General features: G+C 50.9%; 1 protein-coding gene across 18 annotated transcripts in view; it reads left to right on the top strand.

The window, feature by feature from the left end:
• TRERF1 (transcriptional regulating factor 1) overlaps positions 1-24252 on the top strand; it is a 213568-nt gene that overhangs the window by 149756 nt on the left and 39560 nt on the right. For all 18 annotated transcript variants that reach the window (XM_084752960.1, XM_084752961.1, XM_084752969.1 and 15 more), the window contains 3 exons: positions 18946-20669; positions 21960-22006; positions 23474-23624. In XM_084752960.1, the coding sequence (XP_084609086.1) occupies positions 19215-20669; positions 21960-22006; positions 23474-23624 (1653 nt within the window). In that variant the 5' untranslated portion in view covers positions 18946-19214. The remainder of the gene's footprint in view (positions 1-18945; positions 20670-21959; positions 22007-23473; positions 23625-24252) is intronic.

The raw sequence follows: 24252 nt of genomic DNA, 5'->3' as shown, positions 1-24252 counted from the left end.
GTGCGCACCCAAATATGCATGGATGATGATAGCACCAGGCAACAGGTGTACATGCCATAGTAAGAACACAGAGGTCAGAGGGCAGCAATTTGGAATCCATCCCACCATTACATGGGCTCTGGGGGGGGTCAAACTCAAGTTGCCAGGTTTCAAGCCATCTTGTTGCCCCTGTCTCCATCCTGCAGCTGCCCTTCACCTTCTGTTTGGTGGTTTTATGTGTTCCCTGGTTTATCTCTGAACACTCCCTGATTTGATGAAGTAACCACTTTTTTCTTTTTTCTTTCTTTTTTTTTTTTTTTTTTTTTTTTTTTTTTTTTTGCTTTTTGGAGACAGGATTTCTGTCCTGGACTTGTTTTCTACACCAGGCTGGCCTCGAACTCACAGAGATCCACCTGCCTCTGCCTCCCGAGTGCTGGGACTAAAGGCGTACACCACCACGCCCGGTGTCAGGTAACCACTTTTGCCTCAGCGCCTGCTATTTGTAGTGACTCTGGGCTCTTGTGTGGTGGGTTTTAAGTATCAAAATAGGCATAAAGCTGCTATGAACTTAAAGGTACCCCCCCCTAAAAATTAATCAGTGAAATAAAATGACTCAACCCCTAAAAATTAATCAGTGAAATAAAATGACTCATAGCCTAGCCAAGGAGTGCATAAAGGATCGATATCTTCATAAGATCTGGGCCTAAGGAAGAGTGCTGTGCCCGTGAGTGGTCAGGGAAGGCTTCCTGGAGGAGGAAGACTTGCACTGAGTCACTGGCGCAGGCAGGTGAGGTGGCAGCAGAGAGAGTTTGGTGTATTCTGTTGTAGTAATGGTGGGGCATGGTCTTAGAGACCAGTGTTCTCATAGGCAGGGGGACCCAGCCAGCTGCTCTTCTCATGTGCACAGATAGCCTCCACGGCCCCTCTTAAAGATGCCCCCAGCTCTTAGCATATCCAGAGCCGTGAGAGGTCCAGCAGCCAGTGCTTACCTGTGTGTGCCAGGGTCCGAGTCTGTCTGGCCACTCATGAACACTGTCATCTTGAATATCTTGGGTCTTAAGTTTTTCCCAGCACCTGAGTTACCAAGCACAGAGATTGACACCTTTCTCTAAAACCTAAGACCGTGAGGACCGAAGTCGGTTTGAACCATCTCGTGTTGCTTGGTTGTTTGGAGGGAGGAAGTTGCTGGGCATGCCCGGCATGGAGGTGGGTGGGATTAGGGAAGAGGTTTCCTCTTCCTATACTGTGAGGAAATGGCCTCCTGAGGTTCTCAATCTAATGAGCGGCCAGGCCCATCGCCTGGGGTTAGAGGCCCAACCCCATCAGTAAACCTCAGAGTCTATTAACAGCCTCTCTGAGGGGTGAGTCATCCTTCCTGCCCCTCCTTGCTTCTACTTACTCAGGGCAGTAAGGCAGGACCCAGCCTCGCATCCCACTGGCCTTGCCCACAGTGAGCTCAGTGGGAAGATTAAATATCCCCACTGCTGATTCCCCCCTGGTTCCTCCCCTGTACCCCCCACCAGGGCCAGGGAGGAATGGGGGGGTGGGGGGACAGCCAAGCCCTGGCTGAAGCAGGGCTTGTCCTGGATACACCCGTGCAGATAATTCCAGAACCGGGAAGCAGGGTGCATTCATGTCCAGGGATGTCTGAGGAATCCAGGGTGCCCGAGTTACTGGGTATGCAGCCAGGAGGTGCCTTTGGGCCAAGGGCACCTGTACTCTCAGGGTTGCGTCAGAGCTGACAGAAACATGTTCCCATCTGAGCGTTACATGCTGCTCGCTCTGGGGACCAGCCACCAGCGATTTGCGGCTGAGCAACTGTTCTCTCTTCTAAACCTACCTTAAGCGCCTGACTTGTACTGCTCACCTGTGTGCACCGTTCTGCTATTTATGTATTCCCGTGTTCGCCTGTGGCTTTGTGCCTTTTTGAGGCAGGGTCTCTCTCACTTGTAGCTGAAACTGGTCTCGAGCCCATGACGATCTTCTCACCTCGGCCTCCTGAGTGGCAGGCATTGGCCACCATGTCCAGCTATGTATTTTTTTTAAATATTTTTTATTTAATTTTAATTTATATGCGTTGGTGTGAGGATGTCAGATCTTGGAGTTACAGACAGTTGTGAGCTGCCATGTGGGTGCTGGGAATTGAACCCAGGTCCTTTGAAAGAGCAGGTAGTGAGTGTTTTTAACCGCTGAGCCATCTCTCCAGCCCCTCCAGCTATGTATTTTTAAAAATATATTTCCGTGTGTGTGCATGCTGTATATGAATGCTCGTGTGTGCTTGTGCATATGGAAGGTGTCCTCCTTGTCTTTAGCCTGGAACTCACACAGATTAGACTAGGCCAGCTGGTTTGTGAGCTCCAGGAATCCTCCTGTCTCCACTCCCAGGTGCTGGGTGCAGTACCCAAGGAGGCCAGAAGAGGGGGTTAGAGCACCCGGACTCGAGTTACAAGCGATTATGAACCGCCACGAGGGTGCTTAGAATCAAACCCAGGTCGTCTGGAAGAGCAGCCAAGTGCTTTTAACTGCTGAGCCATCTCTCCAGCCGTCTGTCCCCCAAATAGGCTAGATCTTTAGTGATCACCCAAGGTACTAATGTGGAAGAAGACCTACTATTTCAAATCCTGGCCCAGGATTTTAGAGTGTCCTGGGGAGCTCTGGGGGAAACTCCTCACACTAAGTTCCTTCCTGAAGCCCAGGGTCCTACATTCTGCAGAAGCAAAGTCTGAGGTGCAAGGACAGGAAGTCACTTGCCCAACAAGGTCCTAGAGCGGGTCTTTTTGTGTTTGGTCCAGCTTATCTTTATGTGGGGTTTGCATTTCCTGAATCTTGAGCAACTGAGTGGGGGTGGGGGTGGGGAGCAGGGCAGGGGAAGCAAGCTTAAAGGAGCCCTTTCTGAGACTGTTTAAATTTCCGGTGACAAGGAGATAAACTTGTGGGCCCAGAATCCAATAGACATGGGGGAGATTAGGTTTGAGTCCAGAAGACCAAGAGTGGACGCAAAAGGATGGCCACATGCGAGGTGGTTAGAGGCAGCGAGCCCTGCTCAGTGATGACACAGAGACAGATAGGAGTTTGCGTTCTCGCCTCCACGGTGCTTTGTTTGTGATCTTGTCGGACGCTCACAGCATGGGCCATCTGGCTTCGGCTCTGTGGAGCTGCTTGGGCTGAGAGCAGGAGACTTCTGTTCATGGATCGCCTATGGGTGTATGGAGCTCTGGACTTCCTCCTTGGGGCTCCCGTCACTCGGCTTGGAATGAGGGTGTGGCCTGAGAATCATGGGCAGCCATGTCCCTTGGGTTGTTCTTGGAGAGGTGACTTCACACTTTTCGTTCTGAAGTCTGGGAGGCCAGTATGAGGTCTGAAGGTGTTGGGACTTTCCCTGCCACCAGGGAAGGTCCGTCAGACCAGATGGCACACATGGGAACTGAGGCCATCCCCGGTCTCCATCCCTGGGACAGCAATGCGAGACTGTGTGACACTTGTTCCTCAGAGTGCCCGGCAACCCTAAATAGGGCAATGATGGCCATACCTTATTTCCTGTGTGGGTGGGCGGAGATGACTCCTGGTCACAGGATGTACTCTCTTAGACATTTCACTAGTAGATATTATTGCATTTTTGATGTTTTAAATTTTTAAAAATAACTTTATGTGTATGAGGGTTTTGCCTACATGTATCTTTATGCACCGCATGTATACAGTCTTCTTGGACGCTAGAAGAAGGCATCAGATCCCTTGGAACTAGTGTTGGTTGTAAGCTGCCATGTGGGTGCTTGGAATTGGACCCTGAGCCTCTGGAAGAGCAGCTAGTGTGTGCTTAACCACTGTGTGTGTGTGTGTGTGTGTGTGTGTGTGTGTGTGTGTGTGTGTGTGTCTGTCTGTCTGTCTGTCTGTCTATGGTCTGTCTGTCTGTCTGTCTGTCTGTCTATGGTCTGTCTGTCTGTCTGTCTATGTATTATGGTCTTACTATGTAGTCCAGACTGGCTTTGTATATGAAATTATCCGACCTCAGCATCCTAGAATTACTGACATTGCTGTGTCAGGTAGCAATGGCACCATGATTTTTCTTTTCCTGGAGCCTGAACTGCTCAGCAGCTGGGCCCCCGAGAGCAGAGGCCCATCTTGAAATGTCTCAGGTTTGTAATGCAAGCTTGTAGTCAGGCTGTTTTGGTGTCCAGGGTAGTAGGGGAAGGTGAAGGAGTCTTGTGTTTCACAGGAAGAATATGTGACCTTAGGGCTGGAGAGATGGCTCAGCTGTTAAGAGCACTGACTGTTCTTCCAGAAGACCCAGGTTCAGTTCCCAGCACCCACATGGCAGCTCACAACTGTAACTCCAAGATCTGACACCCACAAACATACATGGAGGCAAAACACCAGCACACCTAAAATAAAAATAGATTATATATACATATATAAAATATACATGACCTTGAGGATATAGGGAAGTGGGGAAGGGGGGCCCATTTAGTTACATCATATGAATGTCACCAGAGGCCCCTAAAAGCCTGGGGTCTGGTGTCCTGAAGCCTGTACAGACTCAGCTATGAGTTGGCCTGAGCAGCTGCAGATGGGCGTGGCCCAAACAGCATCTGGTCTGGTTTCTTAAACACCTCTGTTACCGCTAATACCGGGCTAGAAAATCTTGGCTTGGCTCATGCACGCATATGCACACACATGCACACACGTGCTCGCGCACAGGCACATGATGGCACAAAAAAACAAGAAGCTGCCTAGGAAACCAAGCAGTGGTGTGTTTTGCACTCTCTGGTGACTGCTGTGCCTGGTGAGGGTAACTGAACCTTCTTGCCATGACGCTTTGGATGCTCACTATGGAAGCACCCTGGTCCTTGGTGCCTGAGGGCAGAGGGGTAAGCAGGGTGGTCATCGCTCCTTACAGGCTGCTGAGGCTCCTCTCTTCCCTCTTAAGTCCGGGTCATCCAGCTAATTGAAACAGGGAAGAGGCTGAAGGTTGCCCTGGGGAAACAGATAACCAAACCCAACCAGTCACAGCTGAGTCACTGGGCCTGCTCTGAACTGTCCCCATGCTAAAGCTAAACACCAGAAGCCTTGCCCGCCGACACTGCACCCATCCTCAGGGGAGTGGGGCATGGCCCGTAGTTGCACTGCATCTTCACAAGCCTCAGAAGGGTAGCCATTTACTGTTCCTCTCTATGGAGATCAGAATGCAGAGTGAGGGCTCGGCAGTTAAGAGCACTGGCTGCTCTTGCAGAGGCCCCAGGTTAGAGTTCACGTCACCCACAAGACACCCACAGACACCCTCTTCTGGCCCCCAAAGCCTCCAGGCCCATGTGTGGTGCAAGTAAACTTTAGCTCATAAACATAAAATTCACACAGATCTGTAAATCTTTTTTTTTTTTCAAAGAAGGGGGGAAAGTAAAAAAAACTGAAGTTCTGAGGCTGAGGGGATGCGAGGTCAGTAAAGTGTGGATCGTGCAAGTGTGAGGACGTGAGTTCAATACCTAGCCCCCATGAAAAAGCCAGGGGTGGTGGCTTTTACCCTAGTGCTGGAGAAGCAGAGACAGGAGGCTGCCTGGGGCTCTCCTGGCCAAGTCAGAGAGCTCAGGTCTCAAGAAGCAAAGTGGCTATGGCGCCTAAGGAAAAGCAGCCAATGTTGACCCTGGCCTACCCACACACACCGAAACAAACCCCTGAAGCAAGTGGTGTGGGCCTGTGGAGAGCTCCTCACCTTGCCAGTCCAAGGCTGGGATTCGAACCCTGGCCTTCTGACCCCAGATGCTGACTTTGTGAAGAAAGCTGTTGTTTCCCTCCGGGGGTCTTTTAGCCCTTCAAGTATCATTCATTCGTTCATTCACTCATTCACTCATTCATTTTTGGTGTACAGCCTATCATGTTCCCCCTTCTATTTTTTACTCATGTGTGTTTGTGTGCATGTGGCACCTGCGGGGCCAGAAGAGAGAGTCAGACCCCCTGAAGTTATAGGCTGTGGTTGAGGCGCCAGATCCGGGTACTCAGAATCAAACTCCTATCCTTTACCAGCTCCAGGAAGCCTACAATACACTGTCTTCTTTCTCCTGCTTCCAAATCTGAAGAGCTGCCTTGGAGCTGATGGCTGCATCCTGAGATGTTTCTGTACTTCAGTGGAAACTAGCTCCTGTTGACCCTTCAGAGGTCAAAGTTGAGAGCAACAAGGATCCAGCAAGAGGGAAGCAGCCTCAAGCTAGTCAGATAGGCACGGAGCGGTCCCTGTGCTGAGTAACTGTAGAATCCTCATCCTTTGCCAACAGAGCAATGGAGGGGGCCGTCTGACATCTGTGGTGTGGCCATGTCTGGGGCTGGGGTTGTACCTCAGCTCCTTACTGTGTACAAGGCCCTGGACTTACCGACCAGCAGTGTTTAAAACCAGATGTGGTATTGCACACTTGGAGCCCCAGCACTTGGTAAAGTTAGCAGCAAGTAGCATGGCCGGGGCTGCAGGAAGAGCTTAGACCCACTTGTCAGTGGATGTGGGAGTTTAAGGTCACCTTGGCGAGAGAGCGAGTTGGGGTCCAGCTTGGGTTACAGGAGGGTCCACCTCCAAAGAGAAAGAACAACAACCACTGAAAGCTCATCTCTTCTGTCATCACTTTTTTTAAAAGTCTATTTATTTATTATTTATACAATATTCCATCTGCATGTGTGCCTGCAGGCCAGAAGAGGACACCAGATCTCATTATAGATGGTTGTGAGCCACCATGTGGTTGCTGGGAATTGAACTCAGGACCTTTGGAAGAACAGCCAGTGCTCCTAACCTCAGAGCCATCTCTCCAGCCCCTGTGATCACTTCTTATCTTTGAAATAGAGAACAGTTCTGGCCGTCAGAGTTTTAGTGGCGACAAGTAAAATAATGTACTCCCCTGCTTTGTGCAGTACTTTCTAGAATATTACAGTTGTCCATGAAACATGCATGCCTCTCAAAAAAAAAAAATCCCTTGCTGTCCTTATTAGGGACTCTGCATAGAGTCAGACCCTGTACCTGTGACCAAGGAAGGCTTGTCTTCCCTGACGTCCGCTGGTAGCAGGTAAACCCCATGGTGACCCCAGATGTCACATCAGCACCTCCACTTTGAGCTCTAACCCATGGGACCATGGAAGAAACAGCAGTGACCTTTTATTCTTCAGTTCAAAATATTTTAAGGGAAAAGGGGTGGAGACAAATTTTTGTCTAACTACTGGCTTTTTTTTTTTAAATCTCCTTCTGCCCACTGTTATGAGTAGGGTTGCCACTTTTTTATTAAAAAATAAAAAGGTGTTTTTATTAGTATGTATATGTGAGTATGTTGAGTGTGGGTTTGTGCGTCTGACGGCAGTGCCCAAAGAGGCTAGAAGCGCCTTCTGTGCTCATAACTGCTGAGCCAGCAGCTCTCCAGCCCCGTATTGCCACTGTTTTAATTTTTTTCAAGTGATGTTCTGGGTAATGGAACATAATATTTAGACGTGTTGAGCTGACAGCTGACAGGTATGTTGTCAATACGCTACCACAAATCGTTTCCCAGGGTGGGTTGGGAGGCGACATGTGCACAGACATGAACATTTGACTGGTTTATGGTGACTGAGGAAGGATCTGGTGGGCCTCGTTGTGGCAGACAAGCCACGGGGGTAAGTGGCCCTTCAGAGCAGGAAGTCCATCCAAGTCCATCACGCACTGCAGGGGAATCCCGTCCCAGACATAGAAGCAAGCCCCACCCCTCCATCTTTATCACAGTGCTATGTACAGGTGTGGTGCTAACCCTTCAGAATGGAGCGAATGAGGTGCCAATCTGAGGGAGGAGGCAGTGGACCATGGTTTAGACCAGTGTACGAAGTGCTATAGGAAGGTTTACTGGGTCCAATCTTGTCCTCTGGGCAATTGTTAAAATTAACTTACGTGTTGTGGGGGATGGAGGTCAGAGGACCATTTTCAGGAGTTAATTCTCCTTCTACCGTGTGTGTCCCGGCATTGAGCCCAGCTGCCTAATGGCAGCAGGCTCTTCTGAGCCATCTCTTCTCACGTCCTGCCTTCGCTTGACCCTGTTGTCAAGGGCCTCACAAGTGCTCTGGGCCTTAGAGTTGCTATCCAGCTGCCTCTGAGACAGAGCTCATCATCATAGGTGTCAAGATGAAACTGAGATTTCCCAGGCTTCACAACATCTGGATGTCACTTTGTCATCCCACCCCACCCCACCCCCGCCTCATTTCATCAGTGGGTCCTGACAGGTTCACCCTATATCCCTCCGTCGTTTTCGTCAGCTGCATCATAAGAGAGCACCCCCCCCCCACACACACACACACACACACACACACGTCTGACATCCATAAGGAACAGTGTCACATGTCACTGTTCACAGACAGCTAGCTTTTCCATAGAATGTGAAAGCTGGCAAGGCGCCATGGCACACAGGATATTGTCTTTTCCAGCCTCTGTGTAACTGAGGGGCAACCAGCTTTCTCCATAACTTGCTGGTACCTGACAAACAGAGCAGCCATTTCCCACAGCCATGACATCCACTGGCAAAGGCCAGCCTGGGCTATACAGCTCAACCCTGTACCAGAAATAGGCAAGCAACCAGGTGAGTCTGTGATCCCAGCAGTCAGAAAGTAGAGGTAAGAGGATTGAGAGTTCAGGGCCAGCCTCATCTACATACTGAGTTCACAGTCGGCCTGGGCTGTAGAAGACTCTACTGAAAGCAAACAAAACTATTTTTATTCTTGTTTGGTTGGTTGGTTGGTTTTCGAGACAGGATTTCTCTCTATATCCTTGACTGTCCTGGACTCACTTTGTAGACCAGGCTGGCCTCGAACTCACAAAGATACACCTGCCTCTGCCTCCTGAGTGCTGGGATTAAAGGCGTGCGCCACCACCTCCCGGCTACAAAACTATTTTTAAACATGAACAAAACGCCGTCACAGTAGCTTTCATTCCACACCACCTTCCTAATTGTAGATCCTAGGGAACTCATAGAGGTGCCTCAGGGGTTGTGTCAGAGAAGGGTAATCTTGGGGTGCCATCAGGGTTAGTGAAGTGGTAAACCACCGTAGTGTCGCTGGTGATGGAGATTAGGGAGTAGAAGGTGCGCGGTTAGCATTGTGCCAGGCAAGGAGTTAGTGTCCAGGACAGGTTAGATAGCATTTGCGTTGGCATTTCCCAATGGTTCCAGCTCATGGACATGCTTACTAGTGATTCACTTGCTGTTCTGACCCCCCTTCTTCTGACCAACCCCACCCCCCTCTTCTGACTGCCCCACCCCTCCTGTTCTAACTGCCCCCACCCCTCCTCTTCTGACTGCCTCTTACCCTTCCTCTTCTGGCTGCCCCCCACACTCCTCTTCTGACTGCCCCCCACCCCTCCTCTTCTGACTGCCCCCCACCCCTCCTCTTCTGGCTGCCCCCCACCCCTCCTCTTCTGACAGTGCCCCCACCCTCATCCCCGCCCCAAACTGGCCTTCACAAGGTGCTGGGTATGCCCCAGGATGCCAAGGGCTCTCCCACAGCCATCCTAAACTAAACTCTGGACATCTGCGTCTGACAATATGTTTGGTTTTCTGCTTCCTGGTTTTTAACCACGCACACAGGGTTATGTTGGACAAACTTGGTCAGTGTGTTCCTTAAACATTGAGTGAGTCAGCTCTGAGCCAAACCCGGGGAAGAGGTGTAAGAGCAGAAGCATCGTGATGCAGCGTTTGCTCCTAGGGGGGGATGTAAAATCTAGGGTTGGCTGAAAACTCAAATGGCCACTGTTCCCACACCCAGGGGAGCTTGCCTGGGGCTGCACAATAGCCAGTAAGGAGTCAGGCCTTTCTCCCTGCCCTGCCCCCAGGCTTCCCACCCATCACTGTGCTGTCCTCGGTTCACCTACAGGGGCCCTGGTGGTCCTCACTTCAGCCTCTGGTCTCCTAGCAGCAAGAGATCATTGTTTGACTAGAAACTTGAGCAGTGACATAACCGGGACCAGTGGCCGACAGGGTAGCTGTCTTGAGCAAGTCCAGACAGGCTCAAGGGGGCGTCTCAGGGATGAGAGGAAGGATTGGGGCGCAGGGGGTAGGGGGATAAGTCCAGAAAGGGCAAGATGCCCTCTGCACGTCTGAGGCCCTTCCCCTACAACCACCTGCGTGATCCCTCCTCCTGTCGGTCGACACAGAGCCCACCGTGCTGGGGCTCCCAGGTCAGCTTCATGCTGCCGGACAGGACCTTTAGAAAGATTGTCGTGACCGTCGCTTTTCTCACTGTTTTGACTGAATTCCTCACAAAACCCAACTTATGGGAGGGGAGGTATATTTTGCCTCAGGGGAAGGTACGTCGGTAAGCTGGGAGGTCTGCCAGTTAGGGTTTCTGACCAAAAGGCCCCATTCTTTCCCAAAACAGCACCTTTGCTGGGCGCCAAGTGTCCAAACACATGAGCCTGTAGGGGACATTGCACGTTCAAGCTGCAACTGGTGAATTGCAACAGGTTGCTGCTTAAGCTTGGCATGCTGTGATTCGGAACACATTTAGAATAAGGTTTTCCTGCCTTACTCTCCTACTGGGCCCATGACTTGGACCCGTCATGCCTTGCGGTCCCCTCCCGGAGCAGCTTTGCCTGGGCCCTGCACGGTGGGCGAGGCTCCTCCTGGGTCCTCAGAGCAGGACTTGTCCCACTGATGGTGTTTGTAAGGCCTGCCCTGCTGAGAGGAAGGACAAAGGACAGTTCGCCAGGCACACCTGTGTGGCTGAGTCAAATCTCAGAGCTTTGACATGAGCTCTGGGGCCTTCTGTGCAGATCTATCAAGGCCCTAACTCCAACAGAGTTCCCAGAATCCTGGGATCATTTTGTTGTTGTTTTGTTGTGTTTTGTTTGTTTGTTTGTTTTGTTTTTGTTTGGTTGGTTTGGGTTTGGGTCTGAGTTTTGGAGACAGGGTTTCTCTGTGCAGCCTTGGCTGTCCTAGACTGGCTTTGTAGACCAGGCTGGCCTCGAACTCACAGCGATCCACCTGCCTCTGCCTCCCGAGTGCTGGGATCATTGTTCCACCTGTGGGCCTAGGGCTGACTCAAAAGGTCTTGTGCCCCGAGGCAGTAGTAGACCCCTCCTGAGAGCCCTGGCTACACACCACCTCTGGTACAGCGAGTCTACCTGGGTGCCTACCAACACGGACCTCCCCACTGCCCCGCCCACCCCCCGGCTCTGACTAGAATAAGTTTATTGTCCCAGGATGCTGGAGGCCTATGCCTCAGCCCCTACCCTCAAAGGCCAGGATAGCCAGGGAGGCCCCTCTTGTGGAGGGCCACCTCCTTCTCATATACTTACCTGAGGGGCTTTCGTATGCACCTCAACCTGCAGACTGCAGGCTCAGAGTCATGGCTGCCATTGCAGAGTGTCGGCACAGCACGTCCCAGGTGGGTTTGTGTGAAGGAGGACGAAGGGTCGAGAAGATGGCTGCCTCCAAACCATCCAGTCTCCAGCCCGCTTGATTGTGATCCTTACAAGGCCAGGGATCCCAACGTGTTCCTCTCTCTGGAAACAAAGCATTGCCTATTGGTTCTAAAATGTCCTTCAAGGGCTGGAGAGATGGCTCAGCAGTTAAGAGCACTGGCTGCTCTTCCCGAGGACCTGGGTCCCCTTCCCAGCACCCACATGGCTGTTCACACTCTCTGTAATTCCTGTTCCAGGAGACCTAACGTCCTCACGCAAACAGACGTGCAACTCCAATGTACAAAACATAAAACAAACAAATAAGCAAGTAAATAATAGAATCTCCTTCAAAGTTCAGATGTTCTATGACATGGCCCCCAAGCAGCTGTCAGGTCCATGCTGTGAGTACTAACGGTGACTTTAGTTCCCGCAGGTCAATAATGGTGGCACTGAGATCTTAAGGGTTTTATTCAGACTCCTTCTAAGAACTGGCTTCAGTTATTTGGGTATATAAAAGCAATGGCTGACATCCAGGGAGAGAGCATGACTCTCACAGGGTCACAGAGAGTCTACAGAACAGAGCCCTGCGCTCTGGGCTCTACCTCAGCTCCCCTGTAGCCGCCTCGCACCCCCTTGGTGCCGTGGCCCCATCCACCTACCTGGCACTAGCCAATTTCAGGAGAGAGTGCGGTGTGAGCATGCGGAGGTGAGAGTCCAACCTTGGGGGTCTTCCTGTGTCACCCTGCATATATTTTTGAGACAACGTCTCCCACTGAACCTGGGTCTCGCTGTTTCCACGAGACTGGCTTGTCAACAAGCCCCAGGGATAGTCCACACTTTGTACCCTCACCTCAGCATCAGGGTTGGAGTCTCCTATCACCATAGAGGCCTTCGTTGGGTGGTAGGGAACCAAACTCGGGCCCTTGTCCTTGTATAGTAAGCATGTGCCCACGGAGCATCTCTCTAGCCCGCTGGTTTGAGTTTTTGCAAAAAGAGTTCATATCCCCTAGGCTGGCCTTTGAACCCAGTGTTTAGCCAAGCATGGCCTCAAACTCTTGGTCCCCTTGCCTCTGCCTCCCAATTACTAGGGTTACAGGAATGCCTCACAACAGTTAGTAAGTGTCAACGCCCCTGGTAAGGAGCTCTCCCTAGACCAAAAGGAAGATGGCATTGACAATTAGGACCAACAAGATCTGGGGAAACCGCACCCAGCCTGTCTACTGTGCAGTTCCTGAGGCCAGGATCAGGCTCCTCCTGGCTGATTCCTGGGGCATCAGAGGCACAGTGATACCACTGCACTAGAGGGTAGAGAGATCTATGTCCCTCAGAGCCGTGAGAAAGTCCTCCAGTGGCTGAGAGTCAGCCTCAAACCCTGGGCAGGGAGGATCAGGGCCGGGAAGGAAGATGCTTGTGCCACATACTGCACTGGGGAAGATTTAAGACACTAGCCACCATTATTGGCAGAATCTCTCTATGATCGGGTCACTGGATTATAAAATACCCTCCAGCCTTATTTAGGAGACTAATCAGAAAGCATTTAGGACAGTGACAGACACTGCTCAAAAGGGGAGCTGCTTCCTCCTGTTTGGAGAGAAAGGGAGGGAGGGAGAGGTGAGGGGGGATGGGGGGAGGGGTGGGGGGAGGGGGTCGTGTGGTGGGAGGGGGAGGAATCCCAGAGGGATCTCAGTTAAGCATCCTTGAAAGCCAGCAGGAAGATTTGCCTAAAGCATAAGCCAGCGCCTCTGGGGAACTGTGTATACAATTTCTAAATGATGGCCCTGGCCGGAAAAAGGAAAGGCCTCCTGGATTTTCTTCCTCAAACAAGCTGTGGTGGTCTGGCAGGAGCAGGGTGTTACCCCTTCTCAATTGTAAGCAAACAAGTTCCACAGAGACTTCAGCCAAAGTCAACTTCCTCCCCACATGTGCCTGCGTGTCTGTCTGTCTGTCTGTCTGTCTGGTTCAAAGGCTGCCTCCAAGACAGATGTCCTCCTTGCAGACTGTACCCCCATTTCCTGGTGTCCCAACCTAGGGTGGGGGGTTGGGGGCGGTCAGAGAGGACTTTAATGCTGGAGACAAGCCAGACTGTGATTTGGGTCAAGTCCAGCCACATCTATTCCTGTGGTGTGTGTGTGTGTGTGTGTGTGTGTGTGTGTGTGTGTGTGTGTGGTGTGGTGTGTGTGTGTGTAGCCAGAGAAGAGAGAACACTACACATCCTGCTCTGTCACTCGATATCTTACTCCTTTGAGACAGGGTCTCTCATTGAGCCCAATGCGTTGCTGGCAAGCCTTCAAGCTTTCCTTTCTCCACCCCATACATGGTATTACATGTGCGGCCACGCCCAGCTTTCTACATGGGCCCTGGGATCCCAACTCATTCCTGTACAGCCAAGCACTCTCAGCGACTATGCCACCTCTTGAGCCCTGTACGAAGTTTTGTTAGGTTTCAGTTGTTCGAGACAGGGTCTTTCTGTGTAGCCTTGGCTGTCCTAAACTTGCTTTGTAGACCAGGCTGGCCTCGAACTCACAGAGATCCACTTGCCTCTGCCTCCCTGAGTACAGGGATTACAGGTGTGTGCCTCCGCACCCTGCTGTAAGGAGGCTTTTTAATTAAAGAAAAAGTATAAGAAGGAAGTTGGGGGTGGGGGTGGGGTGGGGTGGCTATGGCTGCATCTCAGTTGGTGAGGTGCTTGTCTGGTGTGTACCAAATCTTGGGTTCCGTCGTCTGTCACATAACTGGGGCACGGTGTTGTAATCACAGTATTAATATAAGCTTCATGAGGCCACAGGCCTTGACATGGTTGTGTTGGAGCATGCTCACACCCACACAGTCTGCAGCTACTTTCGAGATACGTCAGCACAGTTCTAACAGACAGCACAGTGCCCAGAAAACAGTACTTATAAACTGGCTCTCTCTGTGAAAGTGTGCCAGCTCCTACGAGGCCTCTGCAGAACTTTGCTGTGATCTGCGGCACTCCATGAATCCGGTCTGTTGGGGCCCCAGACCCTCCAGGAAGACGTTTGCCCCTAGGTCCATGTCAGAGGCTAGAACCTGAGGGCAAAGTGACCCACAATAGATGTCGTTTGCCTGGCCCAGCATTTCAGTTCTGCAAGTGTTCACTGGATGTATGTGAGGACCCAGTCACAGGGACACAGATGCCTCTGGATGACTAGCACAGAAGCAATGGTCTGTCCGTCCCAGAGTCTTGCGGCAGGGAAGATGGGCACACACCCCTTTTGGGAGAGTGTGGAGGTGGGGCTGAGTTCTGGGGGGTGGAGGGGGGTCATTTATTTGTCTGACTCACTCTAGAGCGCCTGAGCCTTGTTTCTAGTAGGAAACTGACAGGATAAATGTGAAAGTGGTGGTGTCGCTCGTGTGTTTAAAACGCTTCTGTGCCAATTACCCAAGAGGATATGGACAACATGGGCAAAGCTGTTACTTCATTAGGAAAATAATAAGGCAGCAAAAGCAATATTAAAAGTAATTAAACCAGGAGAAAAAAAAAGGTAGCGCTCCATCTTCAGTATCCCAGCAGTTCCACAGATTGACACCTCCCTGTGACAAATGGGTTTTGGGTTTTCAGTGATTATGTGTAAAGTGGTGGTTTGGCAGGATGCTGACCTTGAGGCCTAGCATTGTGCCATGTGTGTCAGTGGGGTTGTGTACAGCTGTCCTCGGGATGTGTAAGGGCCTGACTATTCCAGGAGGGGTGTGGGGCAGCTGGGGACAGGCAGGAGGGGACTCTTCATATAAACTCACTCGTTCTGAATTTGTGCTGTGCCTTTTCACTTTATTTTCAAGCATTCATTTGAGTTCTCTCCTACTCTTTTGTATGTTGCTTTTAGCCTGTGAGTTTCAAACCATGTGTGAACAGACATTCACATAGATACACAAATTGTATCCCAAGTAAACAGCACGTGGTATTGCCATGGCCTCCCCGTGCTGTGTGGGCAAGTCACTGTCCTTAGTTGAGCAAATGATGTCATGGTAGCTGTGAGCCAGGCACTGTTCCAGTCCCAAGGGACACATGTCTGGGTCTCAGTTTCTCTACTTGTTTTTTTTTTGTTGTTGTTGTTTTGTTTTTTTGTTTTGTTTTTTGAGACAGGGTTTCTCTGTGTAGCCCTGACTGTCCCATACTCACTTTGTAGACCAGGCTGGCCTTGAACTCACAGCGGCCCACCTGCCTCTGCCTCCTCCCAAGTGCTGGGATTAAAGGCGTGCGCCACCACGCCCGGCTCAGTTTCTCCATTTGTACTGTGAGGAAACTAGATGATCCTTAAGATTGTGTGTGACCTTCAGCTTGAGCATCAGGAGACACTAGGAAGGCTCAGAAGGACACCAGGAAGGCAGAGGCAGAGGGTGAGGAGTTCAAGGTCCTTGGCTATTCAGCAAGTTTTGGGACTAGCCTGGGCTACCTGATACTCTGTCTCAAAACAACAAAAATTATGTAGACTGCCTGAGCCTGCCCAAAGCTTCTGAGCTGTGTGTGTGTGTGTGTGTGTGTGTGTGTGTGTGTGTGTGTGTGTGTGTGTGTGTATAGGAAGAGCACAGATGGTGCTGATGTTGCAGGCATCCCAGGAACTGAGAAGTCATTGGAAGCCCACCTAGGGGCTGTGCTCATAAGGAAAAAGCTTCAGCCCTGCTGTGGATAGACTAAGGAATAGAGTCGCTCCCTCTAGCTCAGACTGCAGAGCCATCCTTCTCTCTCCCCAGCGCTTTGGGAGGACAGAGCAACATGATCTAGCTTACATCCCCTGCATAGGATGTCTGTGCTGAATGACATGCACAGGTGTTTGCCTGCATGCATGCATGTGCACCATCTGTGTGTCTGGTGCCCTGAGAGGTCAGATGAGGATGTCAGATCCTCTGGAACTGGAGTCACAGACAGTTGTGAGTCGCTTTGTGGGTGCTGGGAACAGAACCCGGGTCCTATACAAAAGCAGCAAGTGCCCTTAGCCACTCTATACTGTTCTTTTTTGTGTTTTTTTTTTTTAATTACATTTTGTTTGTGTGCGTGTGCATGCATGCTCTTAGGGGAGTCAGAACAGTACTTGGAGAGTCAGTTCTCCCACTCTACCCGGTTGGTCCCAGGGATTGAACTCAGGTCGGCAGGCTTGGCGGCAAGCACACTGACCCTCTGAGCCATTCCATCGGCCCTGTGGCTGAGTTTCTGACGAGGCTGTGGTGGCCCGCTGTGGACACCTGCGCCTGGTTCCATGGCTTCATTCATGCTGTTTCCTTCTCTGGAACACCCTGATGGGTCCCCTTAAGTTCTGTTTGTCCGTGGAGAAATCTGTCTGTTCCAGCATTGACTCAACGGCTCCTGTCTTAACTCTGGGAGACCGGATCATTGTTATGTGGTTTGTCTTGCTCACTGACACAGTTTAAAGTGGGAAGTTGGTTTCCTGTGGCTGCAAGCCTGATGACCTGAGTTTGATCCCCTGAATACTCAAAGGTGGAAGAAAAAAAAAAAACCACTCCACATGGTTGTCCTCCAATCTCCACATGAGCACTGTGACATTTTCACACACCACACACACACTTTTAAAAATGTTTTAAATTTATGGTATGTATATATAGTGTGTCTGTGCCTCCACAAGCACCACACACATGGTGCCCAAACATACATATAGGGAAAGTATAAAATACAAATAATGAAAATAGCCGAAAACATTTTTGAGCAACTTTGAAAAGTGTTCCTTTTAGTTCGCAGTCCCAGGTGACAGCCTATCACTGTGGGAAAGTCACAGCAGCGGGAGCTTGAGACAGCTGGTCACGTCACATCTACAGTCAAGAGAAGAAAGAAATGAATGAATGCGTGCTTGTTTGCTTGCTCTTGCATGCTGGTGCCCCACTTGATTTCTCCATGAGTATGCAGGTCCAAAGCCCCTGCCTGAGGAATGGTGCTACCCACAGGGGGCTGGGTCTCCCCACATCAACTAATCCTCCATATACGCATGCCCACAGCCAACCCAATGTGGACAACCCTTCATTGACACTCTCCCCAGGTAACTGTGGGTTGTGTCAAGTTGACAGTTAAAACCAACCATTGCGGTGCGAGTGGGCGAGAAGCCCTGGCTATAAACACTAACCAGCTCCCCTGTGGTGTGGGCCATCTTTTGAGCAGCCGAGGAGCTTGGCACTGGAACATGTCACCCCTGTTCCCAGCACCCTGGCACATCTGCTGAGGAGCCTTAAGTGACCCACCCCCTCACTGTCCCCAACAGCTCAAACTCAGGGACAACTCCAGATGTTTCTGCTTAAAAACCCTCCCTAAAATAAGATTGTAAAACTCCTTTTTCTTAAGATTTTTTTGAGACAGGATCTTATGTAGCCCAGAATGGCCTTCAACGCCTCCTGATCTTCCTGCCTCTGAGCACTGGGATTACAAGCATGTGTTGCCACACCCAATTTAGAGCTTTGCAAAACCCTTTACCCGCCCCCACTCATGTTCAAGTTTACATCTACAGTTTTTATCGTGTTTGCCGATGTGATTTCCTGCATATTATAAATATTGATATTTTTTTAAGTGAAACTATGACATCACTTTTAAATTTATCCCATGGAACCTAAACACCCTAGCCATTTAGTACCCACCATTAGTCATCCAACACACACACACACTCACACACACACACACACACACACACACACATACACAAACACACCACCACCACCACCACCACCACTCAATACACATGCATATGTGCACACACTATGTCCTCTCTTTTCCCTTGAAATTTTATTTGTATTTCACCTCCCCCAGGAATTCTATATGTAATATATTTTTAGGTTAAAGGCTCTTTTGTGCTGGGCTCAGTGGCGCACGCCTGTAATCCCAGCACTCAGGGAGGCAGAAGCAGGCGGATCGCTGTGAGTTCAAGGCCAGCCTGGTCTTCAAAGTGAGTCCAGGACAGCCAAGGCTACGCAGAGAAACCCTGTCTCAAAAACCAAAACCCATGAGAACTGTTCCTCTTGGAGTCTGGAGTGTGTGGGCAGCGCTTGCAAAGCCCTCGTGCGCTCCCAGAGCGTCACAGCCCGGTTTAAAGATGACTAAAGAACTGGAATTGAAGAGGAGAAGCCTTGGAAGGAGGCCCATCTGCTGCACAAACATGAGGACCTGAGTTCAAATCTCTAGCACACATAGAAAAAGCTCAGTGTGGCTATCAGTGGCTAGAACTCCAGCACTGTGGGCGGCATAGAGAGGGAGGATCACTGAGGCTTGCTGGCCACTAATCTAGCACAAAGTTCAACAAGAGGCCCTGGGATAAGGTGGGAGTTGGTTGAGCGGGACACCTGATGTCCTCCTCTGACACTTACAATCCCTGCACGTGAGTATACACATCACACACCCCATGGCGCTCCCACGGAGGTCAGAGTACAGTTTTCAGGAGTCAGATCTCTCCTTCCACCTCGTGGTCCCTGGCTTTGAACTGAGGTCATCAGACTCAGTGGCCAGTGCCTTAAGCTGCTGATCCTCCACACTAGCCCTCCCTGCACTTACCTTTTATTAATGGCCACAATATACACAATGGCTTGTCATGAAGCATCCAGGAAGATAATTTTGTCCTTTGCATCCTGTCTTCCAGGTGTGAAAAACATTTCCCCACCTTGGTGGTGTCTGGTCCGTACCTCAGCCCGGGTGAGGATGTAGACACCTCGACTCTGCACATGCGTGGTTCAAGCCAACGGGAACCCCTGCCTCCGGCCACCCTCACAGACATGTCAGCCGTGGAGTAGGGTGGACACTTCTGCTCATCTTCTCAGGGTTTCAGGATTTTTGGATTTCCTTCATTTCCTCTTTTTTTTTTTTCTTTTCTCTTTCCTTTAAAAAAAAAAACATTCATAACCAAGGAGAATGGGGGACCAGCAGCTGTACAAGACCAACCACGTGGCACACGGTGGTGAGAACCTCTTCTATCAACAGGCACCCCTCGGTGTCCACAGCGGGCTGAACCACAGCTATGGGAATACAATCTCGGGGGCTGGAATGGATGCCCCGCAGGCCTCACCCATCTCCCCTCACTTCCCTCAAGATGCCCGGGATGGTCTGGGCTTGCCTCTTGGCTCCAAAAACCTTGGTCAAATGGATACCTCCAGGCAGGGCGGATGGGGAAGCCATGCGGGACCTGGGAACCATGTCCAGCTTCGTAGCAACTTGGCCAACTCAAACATGATGTGGGGAGCGCCGGCCCAGGTGGAGCCTGCGGATGGCTACCAATACACGTATTCCCAGGCCAGTGAGATCCGGACCCAGAAACTCACCAGTGGCGTTTTACACAAGCTGGATTCTTTCACCCAGGTATTTGCCAACCAAAACCTGCGAATTCAGGTCAACAATATGGCCCAGGTGCTGCACACCCAGTCAGCAGTGATGGACGGGGCCTCTGACAGTGCCCTCCGTCAGCTGCTGTCTCAGAAGCCTGTGGAGCCCTCAGCATCGGCTATAGCTTCCCGCTACCAGCAGGTGCCCCAGCAGCCTCACCCTGGTTTCACAGGGGGACTGCCCAAACCAGCCCTTCCAGTCGGGCAGCACACTCCCCAAGGGCACCTGTATTATGACTACCAGCAGCCCCTGGCCCAGATGGCAATGCAAGGAGGACAGCCACTGCAAGCCCCTCAGGTGCTGCCCAGCCATATGCAACCAATGCAGCAGCACCAATATTACCCGCAGCCACCGCCACCGCCGCCTCAGCAGCAGCAAGCAGGGCTGCAGCGGATCTCTGTGCAAGAAATGCAACAGCAACAGCAGCAGCAGATTCGCCCCTCGCAGCCTCAGCAGCAACAGCAGCAGCAGCAGCAGCAGCAGCTCCAACTGCAGCAGCGGCAGAGTTCACTGCAGATACCTCAGTATTATCAGCCCCAACCCATGATGCAACACTTGCAAGAACAGCAGCAGCCGCCGATGCACCTGCAGCCCCCTTCCTACCACAGGGACCCCCATCAGTATACCCCGGAGCAGGCACATGCTGTCCAGCTGATCCAGCTGGGCTCCATGCCCCAGTATTACTATCAGGAGCCTCAACAGCCCTATAGCCACCCCCTCTACCAGCAGAGCCACCTGTCCCAGCACCAGCAGCGGGAAGACAGTCAGTTGAAGTCATATTCTAGTGACAGACAGACTCCGGCTCTGCTGAGCTCCCATGGGGACATGGGGCCTCCTGATACAGGGGTGGCAGACCCAGCAAGCTCAGAAATGACTCGGGTCAGCAGCACCCTTCCTCACCAACCACTCCTGTCCCCCAGCGGGATCCACCTCAACAACATGGGGCCTCAGCATCAGCAGCCGTCTCCCAGTGCGATGTGGCCCCAGGTATCTCAGAGTTGAGGTTTCTCCCCATATCTGTGTGTGCAACAGACCCAGTTCTCTTTCCAACCTTCACCCTTTACGTTCTTTATACGTTTCACAACGGTTAACCTACATGTGCCAGGCACTGTGTGTGCCAGGCACTTGGAATACAAAATCAATTTGGCTTCAGTCCTCGGCCCTGGGGATTTGTTATCTCCCTAAGGAGATGGCTAGAATATTGTAGTAAAGTCCTAAATGGTTAATGTAATGATCAGGACCTCGAGCCAGGGCCTGGGGGATAGGGGGTGACTCAGTTCAATCATGGGGAGATGGGGCGGAGCTTGGCAGCAAGGGCTTGCAATGCTGCCACTGGGGAAGCAGAAACCAGAGGATCCCTGGAGCTCTCCAGCCAGTCAGCCTAGCTCGGTATAGAGTTCCAAGCCAGTGAGAGACCCTGTCTCAAAAAGAACAAGTTGGGCTGTCACGATGGCTCAGTAGGGAGTGGCACGTGCTGCTGCCCGCCTGAGGACCTGCACTCCATCCCCCAGCACCCAGGAGAAAGGAGAGTAGTGACCCCAACACGTTGTCTGTTGACCTCCACACACATGTCGTAGCAGCACATACACACATGTAACAAATAAGTGTAATAAAAATTAGTGCCTGGGGAACAACCAGGCAAGGCTGGCCTGACCTCTGACCTCCACTCACGTGCCTACATGTGCATGCATAACCATGTGCCCCTGCACACAGACGAATACACACACATGCACAGTGTCTGTAACAGAGGCCAGGGGACCACACCGTGGGCATGTCTCACCCCCCACTGAATGCATCCCCAAGACACAGATTGTCCTCTGACTCCTGCACAAATACTCCCCGCAACACACATGCACCACACCATGCAAGCCATGCATGCACTCGTAGGCCCAACGTTATGGGTTTTTAAGAAAATTCTATCGGGCCTCCTGGAATGATGCTGTGCTGTTCCTTCCTTCTCTGGCCCGTTGTGGGGAGAGACCCCGTTAGTGCAGAATAGAGCAAAGTAAGGAGGGTGGAAGGAGGTTGTGTCCCAGTTGGGGCTGGTATCAGCTGTGAGCTCAGGGAGTAGGGGAAGAAGTCAGATGCGGAACAAAGACATGTGTAGACATGCCAGGGTAATCCTGAGCAGTGAAGGTTCTGGAAGGATATGATCCTGGTGTTCAGACCACTTGAGACTTGAGATTCCTCACATGTTTGGTCTCTCTCTCTCTCTCTCTCTCTCTCTCTCTCTCTCTCTCTCTCTCTCTCTCTCTCTTGTTTTCTTTCGGTAATTAGATGCACCTACCTGACGGGAGAACCCAGCCAGGGTCCCCGGAATCAAGGTATGACCAAAGATTTGAACTATTTGGGAGGCTGGGGGTTTTCTTGGGTTGTTTAAGTAACTCACTTCTAAATCCAAGGTCAATGTTTCAAAGAAAGTATAGGAAAAGCAGTAGTAGGTGTGCTTGAGCACTTACTGTATGCTTAACCCACGTGTTACAGGGAGTAAGACACCAGTGAGGCAGGCATTGCTGCCGGGCACCTGTCAATCATAAGTCCTCAGTTATCCTCAGCCACTGCTGTTCTCGTCTCAGAGATGAGAGCGCTGAGCTCAGAGAGCTGAAGGGACACCCAGAGTGAGGCACAGTAAGGGGTTTGGCTGCCATGTGTTGTGTTCTCTCTCTCTCACAGAGACCCGCCTGCCTCTGCCTCTCCAAGTGCTGGGATTACAGGGGTGCACCACGGTGCATGCTCTTCTTTATCTGTTCAGTCAGCAAGGACTTGCCGAGCACCTTCTGTGTACCAGGCTTAAAGCCGGACTTTGGGCGTGTGGCAGTGAATAGTGCAAACTCACTTGCTTCTCTCATAACCATGGTGGGTGGCCCTGAAAGCTGTGGACGAGAAAGCCCCAGTGCCTGAAGGCCTGAAATGATGGGGAATGTGTCTTGGGGGACCTGGTTTTAAGGAAGCACTTTCTGCTGGAGAGATAGATGGCTTAGCAGGAAAGAGCGCTTGCTGGTCTTACAGCCGACTGGAGTTGGAGACCCAGCACCCACAAGAGGTGGCTCACAGCTGCACATGCAATACAAGTAACTGAAACACCACACACACACACACACACACACACACACACACACACACACACACACCACTTTATTTTAGAAGAAGAAGCCCTCCTAGGCCAGTGACGTGGCTCTGGAGATAGAGGTGCTAAGCCTGATGATGACTTGAATTTGAACCCTGGGGCCTATATAGCAAAAGGAAAGAGATGACTCCAAGTGGTCTTCTGACCGCACGCGCGCGCGCGCGCGCACACACACACACACACACACACACACACACACACACACGATGGCATACATTACACAGGTATATGCACACACACAATATATGTAAATCTATTTTGTTTTTTAAGAAAGAAAGCCTTGGCCGGGCGTGATGGCTCGTGCCTTTAATCCCAGCACTTGGGAGGTAGAGGCAGGAGGATCGCTGTGAGTTCGAGGCCAGCCTGGTTTACAAAGTGAGTCTAGGACAGCCAAGGCTACACAGAGAGACTCTGTCTCAAAAAAAAAAAAAGTAAATAAATAAATAAATAAATAAATAAATAAGAAAGAAAGCTTTGTTCCCTCTGAGCCTCAGTTTTTCTATCTGAACATTGGGTTTGGTTCTCTGGAAGCTATCAAAGCCACGGGCAGTGGAGGATTAGATAAATAAAATGGGTTCATTGTAGGTGGGAGGCCTTGTGATAAATTCTTGTTTTCCCTTCCTCAATGTGTGCGTCCTTTCCATGTGACCCTCTCCTTCATCAGTGGCCAAACCAAAGGAGCATTTGGGGAGCAGTTTGATGCCAAGAACAAGCTGACATGCTCCATCTGCCTGAAGGAGTTCAAAAGCCTGCCTGCCCTGAACGGCCACATGCGGTCCCATGGGGGAATGAGGGCCTCCCCCAGCCTCAAACAGGTCAGCAGGAGCTCACCTCATCCTTCACAGATCATGTGCTGCTTGCTTTGCTTTGCTGCTGTCAGAGTGAGACAGGGGGATGGCTGTGCCTTTTGTGGGTGCTAGGAGAGGCCCAGTCCTCCCTGGGAGCCAGCCAGATCACACAGCCCCCACTTCCCTGGCTTTAGAGACAAGTGTCAAAAGAGGGGTGCTAGAAATTGCCTTAGGGAATCCTATATCTTTTTCCAGAGAAGGATGCAGAGAGAACTGTGCAAATGTGACATATATAAACATGTAAATGCAGAGATACAGCTTGTAATATTCAAGGCTGTAACAAGATGGGCTTTGAGATCAGTGGTCAGTGGCTACAAAAAAAGCATATAACTCTCAAACTCTTGGCCAGAATGTTCTGTTCATCCATGCGATGGTGAACGGCTGTAGGCAGGGTCCAGGGACCCTGCATACTCTCAGGGTTACCCGGTGGATAGTCGCATAGGAAACCGTCTTTGGGTTAGGTTAAAACTCATAGAATTTCCTGAAACTTCTTTGAATATTGATTTTATGAGATTCACTCTCCTGTCTCCATTCCCTGGCTGTGCCAGATAAGAAGATGAGTTTGTCTTCAGGTTTTTATTCTTTTTTTTTAATT

Source organism: Acomys minous (genome assembly GCF_964271855.1).
Source record: "Acomys minous genome assembly, chromosome: 13".
Classification (NCBI taxonomy): domain Eukaryota; kingdom Metazoa; phylum Chordata; class Mammalia; order Rodentia; family Muridae; genus Acomys; species Acomys minous.
The sequence above is the reverse complement of the archived record's forward strand: the minus strand, read 5'-3'. Positions and strand labels throughout refer to the sequence as shown.